Genomic DNA, 26,910 nt, shown 5'->3' on the forward strand with positions numbered 1-26,910 from the left:
TTTGTGCAGATGGGGCTCAACTTTCGGAAAAGGTGTCCTCGTTAACATGACTAACACATAAATTAACAGCTAGGGGACAAAATTAACAGCTAATCGTCCTCTGTTCCATTCATTTTCTCCTCGTTAACATGACCCACATTGTGCTTCATGTGCTCCTGAGACCATTGGTTGCTTTTTCTTTGCATTATTGTACCAAGAAAATAGAAAATAAAAAATAAAAAATAAAACTAATGATATCGATAACATTTGCCCACATTCAAACTCGGTCACCCCTTTTATCAAAAAAATAAAAATAAAAAAACTCGGTCACCCTTCACTACAGCATTACTTTTACTCACCCTTCACTTCTAGTCAACCCTCTAGCCTATGTTGGCTGTGATTTTACATCATAACTCAATGTGATTTAGCGAATGGGTGGCTTGTTCATGGCATAAAACTTGGCAGGAGGTTTGTCTCTTGTGTGTAGTTAATATATTTTTTTTAAAGAATCATTATGTATAATATCTAATATCTATACCATATATTTTATACATATATTTGATTAGCAATTAATGTTTCTAGTCTGTTGTCATGTCAAGTCAAGTTTTGAAGAAATTACACGTTATCATTCTAAATAATATCACATATTTCATTTTACATCATAAATTTTTTGAATATATGTTTTATATTATAAACTATAACTTTTTTTACATTTTACACCCCTGATTTTAAGTTTTCTATTAAAGAAAAGACAAAAATATATTTTTAGTCCTTAGGTATATTTTTATTTTGACATTTTACTTTTCAAAGTTCTCATTTTTGGATTTCCATATTTGGTTCGGTTTTTATATTAGACTTACTATTTATGATTGTACCAAGAAAATGACAAAACCGAGTGGAGCAATTCTATAATTTTTGGTATGGTTCCTTTAATGTTTGTAATTGTATAATAAAAAATAAATTAAAAACTTGATGATTGCAAAATTTATATATAATGAATCTAATAAAAATTAAATATATTATTGTTGATCAAAACAGTAGACTTCGGCATTACATGATATTGCACAAGTGCACAACCTATCTAATGTCCAACACAACTTGAGAAGAAAGTTTCATTAGAGCAAAATTTAAAGCCATTAGAGAAAAGAATACATTTTCCTAAGATATATAATCTCTTTTTTCAACCAAAAATAAAAATAGAAGACAAAAACTGGTTATCGGTCTAAAATTACAGTACCATGGAGTTTAGTTCAATTCTCGATCAGGGGCCAACTTTTGGACATGGTCTCTCTTCCATTAGACTGTGAATGTGTCTCACACTTTACCTTTTCTTTTTTTTTTTTCTTTTTTGCAGGAGGGGCCCAAATTCTATAACTTGTTTTCTGCATATGGTCTCCATTATTATTATATTATTTTGATAAATAAGATTCTCCTCCATTAGAAGATGGTATGATTGGCACATTAAATTAACAGTTCGGTGACAAAATTAACTGCTAATCCTCCGTCTTGCTTATTTTCTTTCGATGCAAACGTGACCCGAGGCCCAACAGTCACATTGTGACTCATGTGCTTTTGAGACTATTGGTTGCTTTTTCTTTGCATTATTCTTGTACCAAGAAAATGAAAAATAAAAATAATGAAATCGATGATATTTGCCCACATTAAAACTCGGTCACCCTTCACCACAGCATTACTTTTACTCACAATTCACTTCTAACCGACCCTCTAGCTAGCATTCCTCTCTCTTTTATCAATCATCACACAATTAACTGTAGAAATTTCCTTCTAAAAACATTGTAGAAATTTAAATGGGAATTTGAATTAGTAAGGCTTGTTTGGTGCAATTCTCAGGGGCCCAACTCTTGGACTTAATGCGAAATTGATGATACAACTAGACCATTAAATTTCCAACTAGGTAAGAAAACTTCAACTAATCCTCTGTCCCACACATTTTCTTTCGGTGCAGAAGGGGCCAAGGCCTTATATTCACGTTGAAATAAAGTAGGGGTTCATAACCATTGATTGCTGTCATCTCTTTATGACTTTTTCCACTCTTGCTTTCCCATTATGTTTTCTAATCTATTACAGCTGGTTTCATTTTTGGAGGAGAACACTTTATATTTTTTTTTTTAATAATTGATTAGGATTGCACCTGTTGTAATTGATTTCAATAGTTGAGATTGAGAGTTGATAAAACAACTTCCAATCTCAATCCTTGAATTAATTTTTTTTTTTTTTTTTAAGTAAGAAAGTGAAAGGTAAAAAAGTTAAAAGAGATAAAAATTTATTATGAGAGACTTGGGAGGAATTCCACCAGGTTCAAATTCAATACCTCCCAATTCCTCGATCATTACATTGCTCCAAAGTAAAGTAGATTCTTGACAAATTACTTGCTTATGCTTTGCATGATTGGATGATTGTACCAATAAAATAAAATAAAGAAATCTTTTTTTTTTACAAAAAAAAAAAAGTAATCTAATGATTTTGACATTTGTTAAAAGCACAATTTCAAATAATACATATTTACTTTTTAATCTGCAAAATCAACATACTTTAAAATATATATATATATATATATATATATATATATAAATATATATATCAAGTTTATCAGATTATTGTGCGAGTGTGTGACTAGTGCATACTACATATATGATAATGGGAGATTATAAATTAATTTTTCTAATCTTTTATTGTATCACGTTTACAATTTTTCCTCTTCTCTCAGTTATGGCAGAAAACATTTTTGTTTTATCTTGGTTTGATTAAAATTTTGATCTTAAAGTTAAAATTTATTTTTATTTTGACACTTAAAACTGTTTTACGTATCAAAGTTTTCATTTTAAGCTTTTATGTTTAATTATGTTTTCATATTGATCTTGTTTTTTATTTCTACTAGCTTATAACCTCATGCATATGTATAATTATACTTAAAGATATACAATAAAATGCATAATATAATTCCTATATATATATATAATTTAAATATTATTGATAGTAATTTTTATATTTTATTAACATTTTAAAAAAATTTGTAAAGATATTATTAGGTATAAAATATAAATTGTCCATTTTTTTTTAAAACTTATTGTGAAGCACTTTTTTTTTTAATGATTAATTTATTCTAGACTCTTTGGTTTTTGTACTTAATAACTCACTTGGATGAATATTTATGATGTGGTCCCATATTTGATTCTAAAATTAAGAAATAAAACTTTTTAAGAATAAATAATTTAGAACACATGGTGCAAAATTGAAACTCTAATTTGGAATTCTAATTTAAGTTTCTCTTAGTTTCACCAATTATTATATATATAGATTAGTAATCTAATTGTTAACATCTAAATAAGTTGTCTCCATTAAGTCACGTCACCGATATAATGCTAGGTGTCACCAGATTACTAATAAAAATGAATAAAATTGCTAATATAAAAACAAAATTAAACTAAAAGTTTTGAAATGAGATGTAAATGGCTCAAATGAAAACAATCTCAAACTTAATGGGCCAAAAATGTTCTTTAGTCAAAAGAAAATTTATTAGAATAACAAAATTAATTTAGCCTAAAGTTTGATTATAAACAAAATTAAGGGAAAATTGAAAGTGATAACTAATTATCATTTGCAAAATAAGAGACTCACAATCCTTTTTTTTTTTTTTTTTGCCAAAATTGTTACAAACAAATCATGCAAAAACTATTTCATCCCACTCAAAGATGGCAATATAATTGTATGGAACATATGGTCTTTGTTCTCTCTCAAGGTTGATTTATGATTTTATCCATTCGTTTTTCTCCCCACCTAAATAGTGGAAGAGAAATGAATTTATTCATTTCATAATATATCTCAAGGCTTTTATAAAAAGCTTATAAATAACCTTTATTTTACCTCAAAAAAGAAAAGATAAGCACTTGGCATGCCTCCACCTTGTACATGTGATAACGAGAATGAAAAAATAAATTGATGAAGAGTAAATTACTATTATATCTTTATTAGTACGTGGAATGATGGAAAAGTGATGTATATTTTTATAACTTTCTTCTTAAATCCAGTTCCCTAGCTTCCATTTTCTTCTCAAATTGGAAGGAAAAAATATGATGGATCATGTAGAAAGCTTCATCTACCTCATTTTCTTTATCCTCTCTTTTAACAACATCTACGCAGTGAAAAATCACATTTTCCTCTCTTCTTTTTCATTCTCTCCTTATACCCCCAACTAAACATAACATTTAAGTAGTTAAGCCTAAATTCTGTTTAAAAATTTATATTTTTCCTTATAAGCCAAATGGCCGTATCTGAGAATTTCAAAATGGAATTAAGTAGTTAATCAGACAAAACTTAGTGGAGAACTTCTATTATGTTCTATAAACTTTAAGGCATAGTCTTGGACAACCCATCCAATGTCCAACACTACTTGAGAAGAAACTTTCATTAAAGAAAGAATTAATGCCATTAGAGAACAGAAAACTTTTTTCTAAGATATATATATATATATATATATATATGTATAATCTCTCTCTCTCCTCCATTATAGAATGTTAATATTATGCACATTAAATTAACATGTATGGGACCAAAATTTCCAACTAATTCTGTCTCACTCATTTTGTTTTAGTGCAAAAGGGGACCAACTTTGACAAGGTCTCCGCGATTATTATTATTATTATTATATTATTATTTGATACATAAGATTCTCCTTCATTAGAATGATGATATGACTAACACATAAATTATCAACTATGGGACAAAATTAACAGCTAATCCTCTGTTCCATTCATTTTCTTTCGATGCAAAATGGGCCCAAGACTCACATTGTGCTTCATGTGCTCTTGAGACTATTGGTTGCTTTTTCTTTGCATTATTGTACCAAGAAAATAAAAAATAAAACTAATGATATTGACTACATTCGTCCACATTAAAACTCGATCTTCCTTCACTGCAGCATTACTTTTACTCACACTTCATCACTTCTAGCCAGCATTCATCTCACTCTTTAAGCTTTCCTTTCAGCTACTACTAAGAAATGGCCGAAGCAATCCTCTTTGGTCTTGCACAGAAAATGATTGAAAATCTGGGCTCTCAGACTTTCCAAGAGATTGGATCACTCTGGGGTGTCGAAGGTGAGCTTGAAAAAATCAAGGAGACTGTTTCCACAATCCAAGCTGTACTTCAGGATGCAGCGGAGCAGGGAAGTCATAACAATCAAGTCAAGCACTGGCTCGAAAAGCTCAACGATGCAGTTTATGACGCAGATGACTTGTTGATTGAGTTCTCAACTGAAGCTACAAGGCGAAGCATGGTGAGTGGGAATAAACTCACGAAAGAGGTACGCACTTTCTTTTCAAAGTCAAACCAACTAGCTTTTCGTGGTAAGATGAGTCGTAAAATAAAGGCAATGAGGCAAAAGCTAAATGCAATAGCAGAAGACAGGGAAAGGTTTCACCTGAAAGAATACCATGTAGAGCCTAAAGTAGTGAGGGAACCAACTCACTCATTTGTACGTGAAGAAGAAGTTATTGGGAGGGAAGAGGAAAAAAAGGCTATCATAGAACTATTATTGGACTCTAATGTAGAAGAGAATGTTTCGGTTATTCCCATTGTGGGGATAGGGGGATTAGGGAAAACTACTCTTGCTCAATGTGTGTACAATGATGAGAAAGTCAGAAATAATTTTGAGTTAAAAATGTGGGTATGTGTTTCTGATGTCTTTGAGTTGAAAAGTATTATTGAAAAGATAATAATATCTGCTATAGGTGATGCACCTAGAATTCTTGAAATGGATCAATTGCAAATTAAACTTCGTGAAAAAATTGATAGAAAGAAATACTTACTTGTATTGGATGATATATGGAATGAAGATCGTGAAAAATGGCTTAACTTGAAGAATATTTTAATGGGTGGTTTGAAAGGAAGTAAGATTGTAATAACCACTCGTAGTAAATTGGTTGCAAAGATTACACACACAGATTCACCATATATTAATCTCAAAGGTCTCTCCATAGAGCAGTCTTGGTTTTTATTTGAGAAAGTGGCATTTAGCAAAGGGCAAGTGACCAATAATCCTACACTGAGGGAAATTGGATCGGAGATTGTAAAAATATGTCAAGGTGTACCCCTTGCCATAAAGTCCATAGGACATGTGTTATACTGTAAGGAAACAGAATCTGAGTGGTTATTTGTAAAGAATAATTTACTAGAAAATGTAACTCTAGGGAATGAGATTTTACCTATTTTAAAGTTGAGTTATGATAATCTCCCATCATATTTAAAGAGTTGTTTCACTTATTGCTCTTTGTTTCCCAAAGATTATGAGATGGACAAGGAAACAGTGATACAACTATGGATAGCACAAGGGCTTATCCAATCATCAAACAAAAATCAACAATTAGAGGATGTTGGTGATGAGTATTTCAAGGATTTACTTTGGAGGTCCTTCTTTGAGGAAGTAGAGACTTACAAAGGCTTAAGATACAAGATGCATGATTTAATTCTTGATCTTGCGGAAGCTATTGCAGGTGAGGAGTGCAGGCTCGTTAATATTGATGGAAAAAATATTAATGAAAAAAATCGTCATGTATCATGTCCATTTTCTATTGACTCATCTTTTACTGAAACTTTAAGGTTGTTGGTTAAAGCAGTCAAGCTACGTACATTTCTTTTAACATATAATGAGCATGAATCTGGTGGCTTGGATGAGTCAATGTTGAAAACAATTATTTTGAGTTTCAAGAGCTTGTGTGCATTAGATTTACATGCACTGAACATTAAATCAATACCAAATTCTATAGGGAAGTTAATACATCTAAAGTATCTTGATGTATCTTTTAATTGGGATATTGAAACTCTCCCTGATTCAGTTACTACATTGTTGAATTTGCAAGTACTAAAACTTTATAATTGTAGAGGTCTCAAAGAATTACCCAAAAAGTTTAGAGAATTGGTTAACCTCAAACATCTTTATAATCATGGTTGTGATAATTTGAGTCATATGCCTTGTGGATTAGGGCAAATGACTTCACTTCAAACATTACAATTATTCATTGTGAGCACCTCCTCCCACACTGGTGGATTAGGCGAATTGAAGAAGCTAAACCTGCAAGGAACATTAGAGATCTCACATTTGGAACGGTTGAAAGAAGCTAACTCAGAATCCATTGTTGTGAATTTAAGGGAGAAGCAACATCTTGAAAAACTGATATTAAAATGGCATCATCAAGATCAAGTAGATAATAATGAAGATGAGAAGTTATTAGAAGACCTCCAGCCACACCAAAATCTCAAACATTTGGAAGTGCATCAGTACAAGGGTGTGAAATTTTCAAGTTGGTTCTCTTCTCACACAAATCTTGTTGATTTAAGGATAGAGAGTTGTAAGAGATGCCGATATCTGCCACCGTTGTCTCATCTCCCCTCTTTAAAATCTCTATGGCTTGATATGATGAATGATTTGGAGTACATATCCGATAATGATATGAGTAAAGAGGTGCCTGCTTCATCCACAACATTATCAACACCGTTCTTCCCATCTTTAAAGTCACTCACAATACAGGAATGTCCTAATTTGAAGGGATGGTGGGGGACAACAGGGAGGGATTTAGTTGCAACAGCATCCGCATCAACACCAGATCATCAACAAGATCAGTCTCACAACTCACTGCCTTTATTTCCTCTTCTTTCTTCTTTGTGGATTATTAATTGCCCTAAAATGACTTCCATGCCCCTGTTTCCCAATCTCGAAGAATCTCTATTTTTAAAGAATGTCAGTTTGAAGCCTTTGCAAGAGACAATGTCAGTTTCCTCCTCTTCATTATCCTCTTCTTCTCCTCTCTCCAAATTAAATAAAATGACTTTGGATTCTATAGAAGATATAGAGTCTCTTCCGGCTGAGTGGGCACTATATTCTCTCAAGGAACTACAAATTCGGAATTGCCCTAGACTAACATCTATGTCTGGAGCGGTGCGTAATCTCACCTCCCTCTGTTCGCTATCAATTGTCAATTGCGAGGAGTTCGATCCATTCAGAGACATGCATGATGATGGCATGGAATGGCGATGCCTCAATTGTCTCCGTGATTTATGGTTCAAAGGCATTCCGAAACTGAAGTCTCTCCCTGTGGGTCTTCAATGTATTTCCACCCTAAAAGAGCTCACCATTTCAAACTGTCCCAATTTAATGACTTTGCCGGAGCTCACCTCACTTGAATATCTTTGGATTTGTAGATGCGAGCCAAATCTGACATCACTTCTTGAGATTAGTTGTCTCACTTCTTTACGGTGGCTGGGGATTGAAGACTTACCCAATTTGATTACTTTCCCCGAATCAATTAGGAATCCAATCTCACTTGAAAAACTTTACATTTACGACTGTCCCAATCTCACAACACTACCTGATGATGGTTTTCTCACGTCTTTACAAAAACTGGAAATTTATTGTTGTCCCCGGTTAGTGGAAAAATACAAAAATAAAATTGAAAAGGATTTCCCTAATTTGGAAATCGAATGGATTTGAAACCATACCAGCAAACGGCTCTGCTTCGTCTCTGCAACAGCCACTCCCCTCTTTCACTTGGTACGCATTCTATGCTTTCAAAAGAAACTGAGCTTTTTCTCTATGCTACGTTGATTTCCATATATTTAATTAGAATCTGTCACTTTTTCGAATTCTATTCTTTAAAAATCAGAGACTTTTATTTATTTATTTTGGTATTTTGTTTACGTTTTCTGGTAATCAAAAATCAGAGATTTTCTTGTTAAATTTTATTGATCTTTCAGCAACCAAACTGTGTATTGCTTCGGATTTCTACTTTAAAGCGTTATTATCATAACTATTAATATTATTGTTTTAAAGTACATGCTTTGTGTTCTGTTAACAGCTTCATGGAGATAATTATTTGAAGAATTTGAACAAGTTTCTGGGGCAATATGGTCATGGGATAAATCACTTGGATAGTTTCAAGATTTGGGAAGTTGATGCAGCTAAGGTATTCAATTAGACTCATTAATAATTTAATGATTATTGAATTTTTTGGAATAGCATTGGGATTTCCAATTTGTGTTTATCAAAAAAATGGTGCTTGAGTAAATCAATTTGCTTTCAAATCAATCCAAAAATGTCTAACAATTGGAAAAAATGAACAGGGATGGGTTGACCTTACATTGCTCAGAATTAACAATCTTATACTGTTTCAGTAACTCAAATTGTAATGTTTTTTACTCTTCTCACTTTTGAAATTGGATGTAGAATGAATTGGAAACACAGAATGAAAGGAGGTGTACGTATCTGGGCATATTCAAAACCATATGAAAAAGTGCAACAAGTCAACAGCTAAGGTGATTATCTTGTTTTGGGTTCATTCTTTTTTCCCTCACGTAAAATGTTCATTCCTGATATGATTCTTATATTAAGAGGGGACCCAAGAGGGAAGATACATAAATCCACGTTTGTTTGTTCATTATATTGTTTTCTATCTTTATATAAATTATAAAATGACACTTTTCTGTTGCGTTCTTTAGGCGAAGTACACTCGGGAAGGCAGTACTAAGTTTCAAGCCCTTAAATTCTTTCTTTGGACCGTAACTTCCGGTTCTTTGGAACAACCAATTTACTTCCACTTTTTTCATATATTCCGTACATCACACTATGTAGAGTGAAGTCTGGCATTTGTTGATATTTTCATCACATTCTGGTGAATGATTATTTTTGACCAGCCTCTAAGAAAGCGGTTTTACATTCAGGTATTTATCATTTTGTTTTCTTCAACTCTTTATTATTACTACCTATTTATATCAACAAACAAAAATATCCAGATGTGGATTTTTGGGTTTTTTGGGTTCTTACATAATTGCTGATTTTTGTTCACTGTCTAATGGTGGCTTAGTTTGGATTAAAAGTATGGCTTCATATTTTGAGTTTAGATATGTAGAAATACTGGATGAATTTAATTTATGCACAAGATTTGGATACAAAGTTAGAATGAATAAAAATATAAAGTTATGCATAGCTTGTCATTTGAAAGAGGAGAAAAAAAAATCAATTGAATTCTCACATTGAAAGAGCGTTCTATTTCTGTAAACCAAACTGACATAAAACATAATATTAGAAACTTTGTTATGTGTTCTTTTACTCACTTTTTCTGAATGATGCCAGGCTGAAATTGGTGGGAAATGGCCAATACTGCTCGCATCCCTAGATTTGATTGTATTTCAGAAGGATGATTTGGTCCAACAATACTATAGGTCCATATATCTCCTTTAAAATTCAATACTTTGTTTAATCAAGTATTCAACTCCCTTTTGTTTCCCTTCAATTAAAAGTGCAGTGATTTTTCCATTAATTTGATTTTGTGAGCAGAGTATTGAAAAGCTTGGAATATGACAACAGACAAGGGTTGGTTATTCCCCAAAGAGAGTCAGTACTGCTATTATGTTGCCACAAATGAGAATGGTAAATATCTTTTTGACCTTTCTTTTGTATTTTATTAATGTATGTTCTCAAACTTATATCTAGTAGTTTGGCATGGATAAAAATCACAGCATGGTGTTAACAGTAAGAGGTGTTCCTTTTCAAGGATGGCTTCATCTTGCACACAGCTGATACTTGGGATGTTTGATGACTTTTTAGTGAAGCCTCAGGCTTTTTTGTTTATATTAAAAATTTTGAAACCAAAACAGGTAATTATTTTTAACTCTAATTATTCTCAGTTTGTCACTTTCTACTCTGTAACCATATGAACCATAAAATGAGTAATCATGTTATTCTATACAATATATCTATAATCTTTTATCTCATTATGTTGTTATCTGGGAAAGGGAAGAAAAATTGTTCTTCACTTCGGCAGATGCTTCACAACACCAATATGAAGAAAAAAGAAAGAACAAAAGATATCTAGTGTCAGTTCATTTAGGGGGATTAAACTTCTATACTTTCTTATGCGCATGCATCTCCTTTCTAACTTCACTTTGAATTTATCAAATACCAATTTGACTCTCTTTATTCTTCCTTTTTGTTTCAGGTTTAGTGAGTCTATCAGTTATTGGATTCTGATAAACAGGAACTTTGAGTTTGAATACAAGCAAGAGTTTAATAGTTCATGTGTCTTCTAACCATACGGGGGGAATGGAAATTCACCACAACTACAAAAAGATAATTCGGTACATATCTCACGCCTATCTTTATATATCATACATTATAGATTAGGTTAAATGGTTCATTTGTTTTGAATTTTCGGAAATTTGATTGCAAAATGGTAGTAGTAGAGGTATTAATTTCTTCACTTTTATTTTTTATTTTTCTAATTTAATTCTCAAACTAATTTCTGATAGGTTGGAAAGGACGAAGACTGTAGTTTGGTGTTAGCAATGATATTACTTCCTAGCTTCATTTAGAGCTTAATTTCAGGGTGACTGGTTCTTGGACTTTTCAACCTCTGTGTGTGAAACATAAGCTTATTGAATATGTTCATCTTAATGTAGTTGTTTCAATAACAAAACAGGCTTATTGTCTCTTTTCTTCTTCCTTTTTTTTTTATTTTTTTTTTTTTTATTTTTTTATTTTTTAATGCTTTTGAAATTTTAACTCTTTTACCTATATGCATAACAGTACTTTAATGCATCCAATTGAACTTTGTTACAAGAACTATCATGAGAAATAATTTATATGGATTAAGCATCTAGCAAATGACGATTATCTAAAGAATTTGAATCTTCTGTGGAAATATGATGATGGGATGTATCGCTTGGATACTTTCAGAATTTGAGAAGCCAATGTAAGTAAGTCAGTTAGCTTGTCTATAATTAAATGTTACATTTGATTATAATCAAATTTGAAAAATCCTGAGTTGTGATCAAATGCAACTTATATTCTTCTGTTACGTTTTTTCTACACAGTTCTTGAGGTTGGAGATGGAATATTTAAGATATGTTCTACCTTGGGTAACACTCATCCAAGAAGCAATGGTTTTCACAAGGTTGGAACAAGAGAAACTGGTACATCTTTCTGATTTATTGTTAGTTGTTACTAAATTACACCCTTACATTCTATAAATTTTAATAGAAAATAATTGATTGCTGAGAAGGCATAGATGACTTTGCTGGGAAGGCACAGATATTCTGAAATACAAAGCAAGCTCTGGTCTTACAAAGATTGCTGAGAAGGCATAGATGAAGTTGTCATCTCTAACTTAGACTAATATTAGGTATGTGGCTATTTCTATGCCTTCTTTCTTAAGTGGATCCCTCCATTTGCCATGATCACATAGAAAAACCATTTGCTTTTCCAGTTTACTTTTCATTACAACTGCTACAGATGGCCCAAAACACATTGACACCACACTGATGGGTCAAATTTTCAGAATTGTGTTCAGATTTGCTAGACAGGTATGCCTACCAACAATTGTTACTCTCCTATGAAATATCAATGAACATTTGATTTCCATCACTTTAGTGGATTACAACTACAATCTACTTTTTCTTAGGCTTTTATCACCTGTTGAAACTACCTTGAGAGATACAAAGCTTTCCTTCAAAGATGTATATATGAAGTAATCTTGTTGATGGTTCAACTTGCATCCTAGCCGTTTAGGAGCATGTGGAAATGACTGGAAAAGTGCCAAATGTGACTGTAAATCCTTATGAAGTTGTTGCTCTTGGGGCTATAGTTCAGGTTTGTCTTGTTCTTCTTTTTTCCTCTTTATTTATGGAAGAAAACGTAAAGCTCTCTATTTCTGATATTATCTACTGTAGTACTTGTCAGAATTTGCACTAATTGTTGAGACAGTTGAGGCATCAATATTTATTTTAGTGACTTTCATTTCAGGGCAAGTGTTTTAGCTGGAGAAGTTAGTGACATTGTGCTCTTGGATGTCACTTATTACTTTCATTTTAGAGCTCTCTATTTCTGATATTGTCCACTGTAGTACTTATTAGAACTTGCATTAATTGTTGAGATAGTTGAGGCATTAATATTTATTTTTGTGACTTTCATTTTAGGACTTGAAACTTTAGGTGGTATGATGACAGATTATCTGAAGGAACCCAACCTTACCAATTTCCAAATCAGGGTTTTCTTTACCACTACAGCAGATGAATATAAACGAGTATCAAGTTGAGAGAGTTTGTGAGGGACAACATATCTCTTGGAAGCTTTCACTTAGATGGCATCTAACATGTGCCACTTGGAGTTTTTCAAATTTTGGTGAAGTTTGGTATTGATGCCGATGGTATTCTTTCGGTCACTGCAGTTGACAAGGGAATTGGAAAGAAGCAGGATATTGCCATAACTAGTACTAGCACCTTGCCAAGTGAAAAGGTATGTTTTGAAAAAACTGTTGTTATGAAGCATGTTTGGTATTTATTCAAATTAAAGTTTTAGGTTAATTTGGGGCTTGAATGATCCTGAAATCCAACCTAGCTTAGCCGAATATAATTATCTAAGCATCTGAGAAATAACTGAATATATATAACAAATGCGACTATTGAAATATAAGAGATTGCATCACCAAACTCCAAGTAAATCAAGACTCATTTTTGTATTAGTGCATTTTACTACTTAGATATTTTATACTCCTATTAAACATAGCCATTGTTGGCAGGAAATGATTTTTCTTGTTTATATGCTAATTTTTATTTTCTAAATAAAAAAATAAAATAAAAATTCTTTTATTTCTAATTTTGATTTTATAGCTCAAGTGCTTCTTTTTTTATATTTGTTACCCCTTTCAATGATGCTACCATGGTCTTCAAGAAACTAAATCTTTATTTTCTTTCTGAAATCTCAACATTTCTAGCATCTATGTTTTTTGATTAATAAATAAATAAAAATAAATGGAAACATTCACATTTTATATTAGTAACCCAATTATGTTACTAAACCCCATGTTTGTACGTACAAAATAAAAATGTTGCAGGTGGATAGGATGGTTAATGAAGCCGAAAATTTTGCAAAGGGAAGACAAGGAAATGAGGGATGCCATAGACACAAAGAACCATGCTAACTCAGTTTTGCTCCATACTAGAAGCAACTAAAAGAGCTGGGAGAGAATGTTCCTAGCTAGACAAGGAGAATGTAGAGGCTAAAGTGAATTCACCCAAGCCATTAAAGATGCAATGGATCTACCCAAGCCATCTCTAGTGGATCTACCCAAGCCAGTAAAGATGCAATGGCTGTCCTGAATCAAGAAATTATACAATTGTGGTAGTCAATGTTGATATGAATTAGAATTGGATTGTCTATTAGCTTTTTTCAGATTGACTTCTTTGCATGGACAGAAACTATTGTTTAGCCTTGAATCATGTTAGAGTTGAGAGAAAAACTCTTTGATATAGAGTTATTTGGGTGTATTGGGGTTTGGGTTTGTGAGTGGTTCTACACCACCTTTGTACTCTCCATATTTGTTAGTGAAACTTTCTCCTTGTCACGACCCGTGGATGTAGGCCAAAGGCCGAACCACGTAAATCCTTGGTGTTCTCTCTTGTATGTGGTTGTTTATTTTTCTTTCGGGTTCTTTTTTCGTTCATAATATTTATTTGTGAGATTTTTCTAAAGACATAATATTTTTATAAATAGATCTTTTGCGGGAGTGTATCCAAATACCCATTCCCACAACAGTCAATCTACGGTCAGCCTAGCCAACTCGGTGTTGGGTTGATTCTAGTATTACACTTGGTTCATTTAGATCAACTGGGAAAATAGCTAATGGTGATGATATGATCAATGTAGATTTCACAAATAGCAAGCAACTCTTAGAACTTCAATTCTGACCACGCATACTCGCATGCTTGTATAATTTCTATGTTAGTTTGTGATTTTGCAAGGTATGATGAGTACATTTTCAAATATGATTTAGAGATGGGGTAGTTGTTATTGGCATAAAACTTGGCAGATGGTTTAGTCTCTTCTATTGCTAGTTTTTTTTTTATATTTTTTATATTTTTTATTTTTTGGCTGAATAAGACGAATTTATTAACAAGAAGACCTAGGGACTAACCCATCTACCTTCTCCACAGGTAAAAGAAAGGTAGGATTAGAGGAGATGGGAATGGCACTGGTACTAAGCAGAACATGATAATTGCTCAACAAGTGGACTGGTTAGAAATTTCTTTGTAATGAAAAGATTCGGTGCAAGTATTTGTTTAAGAACTTTTATTTGTAATCATTCGTTCGGTGTAATTGAGGATGAAGACAAAAGTTTGGTATTCACTCGATCAGCTTCATTGTACACATTTACAAATTTTGGTCAAACGATTAGTTGAGCTAATATAAGAAAATATTTACAAGTTTGGACCAAACTCAACATTATATGAACTATTCGCATACCCATGCAATCCGTGGGAATAAATAATTATTTTATATTGTAATATAATGTATAATTTTTTCTTAAAAATTTTTTGAAGATAATTTGTTCTTCCTTAAAATTAAAAAATTTCTATTCAGTCCAATTAGGTTTACTTCGTTCCAATTCAGTCTACTCTGTCAATTTCAGTCCCCCTTCAGTCCATTTTAAACTAATTGGGTCTTAACTTGATTCTTTTTGTAGGTTTTCTTTTCAAGTTTAGCTACACCCAAAAAAAAAAAAAAATGAAATTAGAAATATGAACCTAAAAATGCAATAAAAATCATAAATATTCAAACGTTTAATTCAGTCCATATTGGTTCTATTTGGTCCATTCTGTCCTCTTCAGTCCAATTTGGTCCCATTCATTCCTATTTAGTCCACTCTTAAAATTCTATTCAGTCCATTAGGTCTTATTCAGTCCACTTCGGTCTAATTTGGTGCATCGAGTCCACATTGGCTCTATTTTGTCCACATTAGTCCTATTTTGTCCACTTCGGCCAACTGCGGTCCACTCAGTCCACATTGGCTCTTTATTGTCCACATTGGTTCTATTTGGTCCATTCTGTCCACTTTGATCCACATCAGTCCTATTCGAGCCATTTGGTCCACTTTGGTCTATTTTGTCCACTTGGTTCTATTCGGTCCATTATGTCCACTTCCGTCCTACTCAATCCATAGTACTCCTATTCGGTCCAGTATGTATACCTCGGTCCTATTCGGGCCAATGTGGTCCCATTAGGTCCATTCTGTCTCTTTGGTCTTATTCAGTAATATTAGGTCCTATTTAGTCCTTCTGTCCATTAATGTTCTATTCAGTCCAATTCGGCCCATTCGGTCTTCTTCAGTCTATTTCGGTCTAATTCGGTCTATTCAATGACATTGGCTCTATTCGGTCCACATTAGTCCTATTTTGTCCACTTCGGTCTAATTCAGTCCACTCAGTCCACATTGGCTCTATTCGTTCCATATTAGTCCTATTCAGTCCATTCTGTCCACTTTGATCCACTTCAGTCTTATTCGGGCTGTTTAGTCCATTTTTTCCACTTTGGTTCTATTCGGTCCATTCTGTCCACTTTGGTCCTATTCAGTCTACTTTACTCCTATTCGGTCCACTTCGGTCCAGTATGTCCACTTGGCCCTATTCGGTCCAATTTGATCCCATTCGGTCCATTTTGTCCAGTTGGGTCCTATTCCGTCCATTCGTTCTGATTCGGTCCTATTTGATCCACCTTATTCCTATTGTTGATGTAACACAAATTATATTTACTGTCATATTAAATTACTTTTATTTTGTTAATAAAATTAGTAGTTCTATAACATTTTTTTTGCAATGACTTTTGGGCCCTCAAATTTTGCCATTGGCCCATTACATTGTAGTGATACCTTGCATGGGCTTGAAGATTAGAATCGCCCTCCAATAATGATAGAAAAACAAAATAACAAATTATATATTTATAATAATCCATGAATTCGACACTTCTACAAAGTTCCCTGTGGTTTATTAGATCTTAAACTACAGAGTTCATGGTAGCTAGAATTGTTGATTTGTTATAAACTTTCTTTTAGTTCCTTTGCAGAACTATATATTATCCAATGATTTGTTGTGACAATAAACACTGATTTGGTGTTTGATTGGGTTGGATCATTAGGTGTCAGTGCCTCATCTTATCATTTTCTTTGACATATTGAACCAAAGATGCATATATAACGTTGGTTTAAATAGGCTTATTTGTTGCATTTTTTATTTGTTAAATTGGGTTTGGATTTAGGTCCAATGTTTCAATGTGTTGGATTCAACACAAATAAGAACAATTTTTATTTATTGAATTTAAATAAAGTATTATATGTTTAATTTTTTTTTTAAAAAAAGACAAAATATAAATAATTAACGATATAGAGGATGTTGCTAAATTTAAATGTTGAATAAAATAGGATGAGAAGAAAAAATAGTAAAAATGAAATGTATAGCGATAAACACCAAATTATTTTAGTTATGCTATGTAATAAAATAACATTATTTTATATACTATTTTTCTAAGGCAATAGAATAATATTTGACAATCAATGAGAATAAAAAAGATAACAACATAAAACTCAAAACAAAATCGTATCAACTCAAAGGAGAATTTTAAAGAATACAAAAGTTCATCAACCTAAAGTAGAGATGCAAGAAAAAAAAAACAAAAAAAAAAAAAAATATATATATATATATATATATTGTACAGCACTTTGACACCTAGCCCATTTACACCTTAGATTCTAACTCAAACAGTATGGCCCATGGGCCCAATCTTTCTCTGTCCGCGGCACTGGCCCAAACCCACAGATACAACAAACCCATGCTTCGTAATGCTCAACCCACAATGGCATGATCCCTACTTCACTACCTGGTCCATGTTTAGCGAACGCCCTGAACATGAAAAAGGATGTTCGGATACGCTACCCCTCATATGCACAGCAGTGCCTTGGGGAGTATTGCTGCCAGGCGTATTCTTTGGAGTGGGAACCAGTTCCAATGCCATTCCTACCATACTCCACCAAACACCCACTTAGCAACAATAATATTGGACCTCCTTCCCCACTAACCTTGCGTGTAATCATGATTCTTCCACTAATTTGAGGCTATAAATATGAAAAACCAAAGAAGGAAGAGGGTTGTTGAAAGGCATTGGAGGCAACTTATAGTTAAGAGTAACGGAGTAGTAAAAAGGGAGAAGGAGAGAATTCAGATATTTGAGAGGTCAAGTTGAGTCTCTAAGTTAGAATCGTCCAGAGTAGGAAATCCAAAGCCCACGTTACAAATAGACTGTGAGCCCAAGCGAGGATCGGCCCATCAACCTTGCTTCAGGCCTCCACATATATATACATATATATATATATAGAGAGAGAGAGAGAGAGAGAGAGAGAGAGAGAGAGAGAGAACCTTTTATGTGTGAAAAAATAGAAAATTATGCGTCGAATGAGAGAGGGAATAACAAATTTATAGTATAAGGATAAGAATAAGAAGAGTAAAAAATAAGGCGAAACTACATTGTTGGTCCTTGAAGTTTATCTTATGAGCGCAATTAGTCCCTTTAGTTTCAAGTGTGTGCTATTGGTCCCTTAAATTTGAAAAATGAATAGTATTAGCCCTTCTGTTAGATTCCATTAGTAATATTGCCTAAATGGAAAATTAATTAGTCGTGTTTTTAATGACATGGCATTTTCTTAATGAAAAAATTAACATAAATGATCTTATACGTAAGAAACAAACTGACCCTGTCAAAACCCCATTCAGCCATTCCCCATCTAATTCTGAGATGCACGAGAGAGAGAAGGTGGCCTAGTCCTAGATGCCGCCGTGATGCTGCCTCCCTCCACTGAAAATGGTGACCTCTTGCCTCACGCTTCCTCCAAGCGACAGCCACCGCCACGGTAACCTCCTCCTTCACGCCGCTTGCACAGCCTTGCCGGTCCTTCATCCTCCCATCTCCGGCCAACCCATTTTAGGTATTACGCTTTTTCCTCTCTGCAACCCAGTTAAGCGCAATATCTATGGCCATGTATGAATTTTTTGACTCCTAAAAAAAAAAAAAAAAAATTGAATTTTTTGTTTTTGTGTTCGTGTCAGGTTGGACACTTCTGTGACTAAGTGCATACAGGTTAATATTTTTCCCCCTTTTTTTTTTGAAATTATGAATTTGTCATATTATTTTATACAATGTGCTGTGTAGCTTAGAAAATTTTATTTTAGAATAAATCCATACACATTAGAACCGCATTTCAGTAATGGTGAACCCTTTATGAATTCATACCACAGGGGGAGATGAACGACATATTGTTTATGTTTAAATCCGTTTTGATAAACTCATAAAAGACGGTTTGGCATTTTTTAAGGGTTGTTTTGCTTGGTGGGAAAGTTGAGGAAATTGAAAATAACAGAATTTTTATACTTTGCACATAAGCCACTTGTATTGCGACCAAAAAAAAAAAAACCCAATTACTTTAAGATGAACAATTCAGAGAAAACAATTTGGTGCTACTCTTCTGGTTATTGCTTCTTCAAAGTATTTCCAACAATACAATATATGAACATAATCTGTCTTTCCACCAGCCCTTGCAACCCGCACAAAAACAAAGCATGTACAATGGTGGTAGCTACTTCAGTTGTATACTAGTTTTAAGATGGTGGCAAATGCTTACATTAGTAAAAGAGTATCATATGAAACCCTTTAATTACACATTATACATTCCCAAAACCTTATGCTATATTAAGCAGTAAGCATTGAATGCTTAAATATCATCATGAATTCTAGTATTCCTTTTCCCCTTTCTACCCTGCACTAGGGGCAGAGGGCACTCTATATTTATATTTTCAGAAAAAACATGTTAGTCAGAGCAGTAAAAAACAACCTGTGAGTGATTGTCTCATATCAAAACAAGTACATATTTATATTTGTTAGTCTCATATGAAAACGACATGTTTATAGTTGTTAATGTACTAAAATGAAAGTATAATGCATTTCAGTTTAGGAAAGGAGATGTCACAACAAAAAGTAAGCCATCACTTCAATGTCAAGTAGCACAGACTGGTGGAGTATATCGAAGTCAACCAGCACCTCAGATTATTATTATTTTTTTTGATAAGTAACAACAAAATTGCCTTCATTGTTTTTACTAGATTAATATTTTTGCGCACTTTCTCAGGTTAGAGACACAAAGAGTTACAAGAAGTTACAGCTTTGGAGTGTTAGCAGAAATAATGGCTGTTGCAAGACATCCAAAAGAATTACAAAATCTTATATGAATGCACAAGAGCATAAATGAATAAGATTGCTTGTGAATTAATGTGCAAAAGTGAAGGCCCTTATGGAGATAAATGTGTATTTGAAGTGGATGGAATACTTATATATTTTTTGTTATTTTTGAAACAATTCGAGGGTTACCACTGTTTGGAACAAATTTTTTGTTATTGTCTAACACTGTTTGAGGATTACTACCATTTGGAACATTTTGAATGGTGGAATTTAATGATGCTTGTTGAAACCTTGTCAAATGATGCAATTGGCTAGCCTCTCTTTTAAAATTATATTGCTATGCTGTTGAAGCTTGAAGGCAAAATCAACATAACACTCTAAAAAAGGCAAAGTAGTGGACCTTTTGGAGACTTTAGTACTGAATCTTATGTGTAGCCATTGTGCTATGCTTTTGCATAAGTTGACGTCACCCTAATTAACATTAAGCTAGGTACAATAACATGGATGTGAAAAATTTTCCATTAGCTTTGATAGATTAAATGCAGGTGGAGACAATGGTACTAGACTACCAGTGAAGCTACTCCATATGCCTACTCCATGTCAATAACATTGCATGATTTAAGTATTTCAGTTTGTCGCCTCACACTTTTCCATCCTCCAATTGACAATAAGAATTTTTTTACATTGTATAACAAAATTACTTTTTTAAAAAAAATTTATTTATTGAAAAAAATAATAATCCAGTAGACAATACATAATTAATTTGAGATGAACCAGATAAATGAGCAACACTTTATTTATAAGACATTATTATTCAACCTTCTCACTTGTAAAATTCCTATGAAGAACAACTTTAAAAATCCATATCTTCAAGCCTTGTAAACTACTCCAAAATAATTTTTTGTCTTCTTCTACAGACCTCTTCCCCCATAGCCTGATAGCAACAATCCTGGCTTAGCTGCACGACATATACCAATCCGGGTATCCATGTCCTTCCTCTCCACATCAATCTGTAAAGTCATGGAAGCATAATTAAAATTCAATTCAAGAACTGTGTAATATATTGGTCTTAAAGGTTAACAAAGTAAGACAAGAGTCACAAGACATATTACCTTGGGGGACTTTCTCACCAAACTTCATTTGGCTTTAGCTCCTTGTAGATGCCCATTAGGTTAAGTTAATTTTTAGCCTCTTCCGTTTCTTGTTCTTGCAATTTTTTGTTTATTTCCTGGAGCTCTTTCGTGTAATCAATGGTGTCTCCGAGAATAGATGTTCTGTCCATCTGCTAACATTCACATTATTCTATTTAATCTTAAACCATCATTGTTTTAATACTACTGCTCACTTTAAGCTAATTAATACTCACATAAGCTAAAGCAATGACCAACTTGTATTAACTTGTATGCACTTAGCCACAAAAGTGTCCAACTTGACACGAACCCAAACACAAAAAATTCGAACATTTTTATTTAGGAATCAAAAAATTCATGCATGGCCATACATATTGCGCTTAACTGGGTTGCAGAGAGGAAAAAGCGTAATAACTAAGATGGGTTGGCCGGAGATATGAGGAGGAAGGACCGGCAAGGCTGTGCAAGCAGCGTGAAGGAGGATGCCACTGTGGCCGTGGCTGTTGCCTGGAGGAAGCGTGAGGCAGTAGGTCACCATTTTCAGCAAAGGGAGGCGGCATCGCAGCGGCATCTAGGGCTAGGCCACCTTCTCTCTCTTGTGCATCTCAGAATCAGATGGGAGAATGGCTAAATAGGGTTTCGATTTGGAACCTGTATTAATTTTGGAATCAGATTCAGTTTGTTTCTTACGTGTAGGATATTTTTGTTAATTTTTTCATTTAGAAAATACCACATCATTAAAAACATGACGAATCACTTTTTTTTTTAAGAGTCACATGACTAATCACTTACCCATTAGCCACCTAAGAGCACTCACAGCAGTGGTACTATATAGGTATAATGGTATCTTTTTAGCTCTCAAACACCAAAAAACCATGATGCAGCAGTGGAGCTAAATCTCAGTTACAGTACACACCTATCTTTTTTTTTTTTTTGGTTAAAAAAAAAATGGGAGCCTTTATGGTTGTATTTTGCCCCCAGGCAGGGCGCCGAGCTGGGGTCAAGTTCAAGCCATTCTGTCCAGTCCGTGTGAGGGAGCTACCCTTACCAAGGATGCCCACCAACAAGAGCCCGCTGGCAACCGGAATCGAACCTGGGCTAGTTAGGCGGAGTGAACGAACCTTACTAGCTGAGCCAAGCCCTCATTGGCAGTGCACATCTATCTTTAGATGTGCACTGTAGCTCAAAGCTAAAAAAATAAATATTTTTTTATTACACTTCTCTCTCCTCTCTCATTAGAATAATCCTTTCCTTTTCTCTCTCTCTCTCTTCGGCTTCTCTTCTTTCTTCCTCAATTTTTTTTTTCTCTCTAGCTCGCCGGCCTCCCTCATCTCCCTCATCCCTCAGCTCGCCGGCCAGCTCCTCACCGCAGGCCTATTCCGCCGACCCACGCCAAGCCCCATCACCGATCTCCCCAAGCCCCATCGCCCACTCCGTGCCCCTTCGCCAGCCTCAACGTCACTGGCCCACGCCCCAAGCCACCGATCGACGCCTTCGACCCACGCCTCAACCCAGTTCTCTGATTAAACCCACTCTGCCAATCCACGCCTCCGCCCAGTCCTCCGATCAAACCCACGCCATCTCTCTATTCTCTTTACTGTGATTGAGTTAGTTAGTTTGTTTTTTTTTTTTTTTTTTTAATGTATTTTCATATGGGTTTGGTGGCTATGGTGGTGGTGGTGGTTGATTTTGGCTATAGTAGTGGTGGTGGATGATTTTGACAATGGGCTTGTGGATTTTGGTTGTGGTGACCGGTGGCGATGGGGTTGTGATTGTGATTGTGGTTGTGGGGTTTTTTTTTTTTCTATGTTGTGTTGTGGTTGCCAAAGTAGAGTGGTGGTTGTGGCCGATGGTGGTGGTGGAGGTGGTGGTGGCTGTGGCTGTGGCTGACGGTAGACGTGGTTGGTGCTGTGTATGTATTTTTTTGGTTAGTGGGATATATTATTTTATTGTAGTGGTTATATTATTTTATTGTGACATTTATATTATTTTATTGTGATATTTATATTATTTTATTTTGTTAAAAGTTAAAATAGATTCACTGCTGTAGTATGTGTGTAGGTAAAATAGATAAAGTAACTTTTATTGGTGCTAAATAGCTAAAATTATAGATCCACTGCTGTGGATGCTCTAAGCAATATTACTAACGGCATCTAACAGAAGGACTAATACTATTCATTTTTAAAACCTAAGAGACCAATAACACACACTTGAAAACTGATGGACCAATTACACTCACAAGATAAACTTCAAGGACCAACAATATAGTTTCGCCAAAAAATAAAGGAAGATAAAGGGATAGAAAAATAATGGTATTAAGTTAAAGAGTAGTGGAGATATGAAAAGTTAAAATGGAATTGAAAATTTAATAATAAATAAGAATAGTTAAAAATAAGATAAATATGATATTTTGATTGTAATATAATAGAGTTTTTAATTCACTTCAAATGATAAAAAATCATATTAAAAATTAGGGAAAAAAATAATGACATGATTGCTGATATGACTTAATTGGAATATAGCAACAATAAATACTATGCTTCAATTTTTAGATATGTATAGATTAGACTCAAGGTCATAATTCATTAAAAAGTAATAATCTAATAAATCTTACGAGAAAGGCTGGATAAGCAAGTTAAAGAAAGCTCTTGGTGTCATGCAGCACTTAACTTCTCCATCACCACCTATAGAATAAGAATTTACATTTTCTACCACCAGCAACTCCCTGTACATGTGGGATTGCTTACCCTAATGCACACCTAATCAACTTTATATGTCAAGCATAAAAAATCAAAAAATAAAAATAAAAGTTAAAATAAAAGAACAAGTGACAGTTAGATGTATTATAAAATTTTAGTACCATCTTACAAACTGATGTATCAAACTTTTAATTAATTAATTGTCACGTCCCAACGTATAGGACCTTATTTTTCAAATATATATTCTTATATCAAACACATTTTTCTTGCAAGTGTACTTCAAACTTCTGAGCATCACTAAAGCTGAGTCTTGTGCTTTGTGAGATTGTAGTTTGTGGGATCACAAGGAGTGTACCTGCCTGCCTCAGTTGAAATTGTGTGGCACAGATCTTCCATGCCATTATTGCTCTCAACTGCTTGAGTTGAGAAGAGGCCAAAAAGAGAGAGTATAGGCAAATTGTCAGGCATGCTTCAGAGCTAAGGCAGCATATTATTCTTTACTATTTAGAATGTGACATAGACATTAAAATAGTCGATGGACTGGTTGAGCACATGAGCTCGTTAAAGAAAGTAACAGGGGCCATAGTTCACTACACAACCAAATCAGTAAGAGTGAGTGTGAGATAGACCCATCTTTTGTGGGTGCTTTACACACAAAAATCCTTATGAATTTGATGTTTTTCCTAATGGTTGTAGACTTCCTTTAAATATGTAACGATACATCAATAATATTTTCGCAACAAATTTTAGGTTGCAAATTGTTATTAATAAGTAAAAAAGTGATGTCAACGGTGCGCCTGAATTAAAAACAATTATAATCAATAACTTAGAACTTATTATGAAAATATTGTGGATATAAAATTACTCTTAAAAATTAATCTTAATTCAAGTTCAGAGGAGAGATCTCTATCATATAAATTAATAAAGAGTGGGGCTATTATTAAATAAAAAAAGAAAAGAAGAAGAAGGTAGATATGTTTCATTGATTTGAAATATTTGTTACATAAAAAATGACTCTCGACAAGAGGGAAGAAAAAAAAATCAATATATATTAGTTACGGCTTTTGATTGCAAAAATCTTAAATATAATAAAGTAAACAATATATCAATTTCTATACTACAACTTCTAGGAAAGTAATTCCTAGTTAGATTTAATTATTTATATATTTTTCATAGCTCAATCATCTAGATTTTTTCTAGTCTATCTGTACCTTTTCACTAGGCCTAAACTGCCAATAGTTACATGGTTGAGTCATTTGCATTGATATTGTTGAATTTCATATTATAACATAAAATGTATATCCCACCTTTTATCATTAAATTTTCACCCAAAAAAAAAAACTTTTTTTCATTAAAAAAAAGGGGTGAGTCAGATGATGAAAAGTAATTTTTTTTAATTATGAAATTTATTTTTAAATTTTTTCAACAGCACTACTAAATTTTTTTTTTAAGGATAAGATACTAGTTTGGTTCGAAAATAGATTTTCATATCCAATGGGCTCTCAGCTCTCTACCCTTTGATGGGCCGAAGTGAGAGTTTAGAATTGTGGAGCCTATTTTGGTTTGGAGCTGTTGCCAATGGACGAATCTGCCCCTGGATCATGGCACAGGACCTGGTGATAACTAGAAGGGGTAAAAGGGTAACAGTGAATTTGTATCAATGGTAATCGATATAGCTCTAATCGAGTACCTTGTAAATTTATACAGAGTCACAATCAATCACATTACTTTGTTTTTATCCCTCTCCCTCTCTCTCTCTCTCTCTCTCTCTCTCTCTCTCTCTCTCTCATGCTTCAAAGCTCAGGTACGACAGATTTCTGGCTCTCACTCTCAATCTCACTCAGTCACTCTAGCCCATCAACATTTGATTTATTTTGGTTACCCAGTTGAGAGAATTTATGGGTTTTGGCATATATGTCTGCATGTAGTCATTAACCACGTTTACAAAGATATTCATGAAGTTTTTCTATACAATTCTCTTCTTTCAAAATTTCTGTAAAATTCTGTGTCTTTCGGTGACTCTGATTGTTAGGAGTACTTGGAGTGTGGTGAGGAGAGCTCAGTCAATTGGAAGGAAGGTTGCTGAAATTTGGAAAAATGGGTTCAAATACTCTGTAAGTCATTGGATTTCTTCATTATTGTTGCGACTGGGGTCATTTTGGTTCAGTGATTTGTGTTACTTATTTGTGCTAGTTGCTCACTTCTTGGAAGATTATTGGACTTTTCTGCAATGAGATTGTGTGTGTAATGTCATTTGGGTTTGAATGGAAATGGGTGCTACTACCACATGAGTATGGGTGCTAAATCCATACTCACGACCCAAACCCACAACAAAACCTCTCCATCCAGCCACAAGTTGTTAAAGTCTTATACAATCTATTAGTATTTTTATTAAGGCTAAAATCCAAAAGATAGAAGGTTCTTTGTAATGAAAAATTTCATTGTATATACTTCACTAAGAACTAACACTACATAAATTGTGGGATTCACAAAAATCGAATTATTATTGAAACAGGGCCAACAAGGCTTATGTCTGTGTTGCCTTCGACTTCCAATATTTTCTCTACTGGGATGGGAACTGCTTAGACTTCTTGGATTCATTGAACTTTTGATAGTTTTTCTGGTATTTTACTTCTTTTTTGTTTCTTTAGGGGTTTCACCACCTTTTTTGCGCTTTTTAATTAAATACTATTAATTAAAAAAGGGTTTTTTTCTTTTAGGTACTAAACCAAAAAAAAAAAAAATCAAGACACAATAAATTCAACCTAGTAAAGTACATGCCAAACAATACTCGCATAAAATTACAATTCAATCCAATCAACCCAATCCAAAACATTTCAATATTCTCAAGCTGCTCTTATGCTAATTGACCACAGGTCTGGCCGTTTAATAAATTCATTTGATTCATCTAGAAAGCCACAAATCTTGAATTTTATAAGAATTGAATCGTGATCACCAACTAATTGTGCTAACCTGGGGTTAATTGAATTTTATAAGCTGCTCTTATCTAAAAATGAATTACCCTGAAAAAAGTCTT

The 26,910-nt window shown here is 33.7% G+C and overlaps 1 protein-coding gene across 15 annotated transcripts in view; it reads left to right on the forward strand.

Moving 5' to 3' along the window:
* The first annotated feature begins 6,147 nt into the window (after positions 1 to 6,147).
* LOC115989539 (putative disease resistance protein At3g14460) overlaps positions 6,148 to 26,910 on the forward strand; it is a 56,973-nt gene continuing 36,210 nt past the window's right edge. Inside the window, exons 1-14 of one of the 15 annotated variants that reach the window (XM_031113255.1) lie at positions 6,148 to 8,545; positions 8,850 to 8,957; positions 9,218 to 9,306; positions 9,490 to 9,711; positions 10,124 to 10,212; positions 10,328 to 10,420; positions 10,510 to 10,647; positions 10,989 to 11,127; positions 11,299 to 11,375; positions 11,576 to 11,745; positions 11,863 to 11,961; positions 12,051 to 12,170; positions 12,255 to 12,351; positions 12,450 to 12,528. In XM_031113255.1, coding sequence (XP_030969115.1) covers positions 6,290 to 8,485 — 2,196 coding nt within the window. In that variant the 5' untranslated portion in view covers positions 6,148 to 6,289 and the 3' untranslated portion in view covers positions 8,486 to 8,545; positions 8,850 to 8,957; positions 9,218 to 9,306; ... (9 more) ...; positions 12,255 to 12,351; positions 12,450 to 12,528. Of the gene's footprint in view, positions 8,546 to 8,849; positions 8,958 to 9,217; positions 9,307 to 9,489; positions 9,712 to 10,123; positions 10,213 to 10,327; positions 10,421 to 10,486; positions 10,648 to 10,988; positions 11,128 to 11,298; positions 11,746 to 11,862; positions 11,962 to 12,028; positions 12,171 to 12,254; positions 12,352 to 12,449; positions 12,529 to 26,910 lie in introns of those variants that run through there. The other 14 variants (XM_031113260.1, XM_031113252.1, XM_031113249.1 and 11 more) reach the window with 14 other exon arrangements.

Source organism: Quercus lobata, chromosome 5 (assembly GCF_001633185.2).
Source record: "Quercus lobata isolate SW786 chromosome 5, ValleyOak3.0 Primary Assembly, whole genome shotgun sequence".
NCBI classification, from domain to species: Eukaryota; Viridiplantae; Streptophyta; class Magnoliopsida; order Fagales; family Fagaceae; genus Quercus; species Quercus lobata.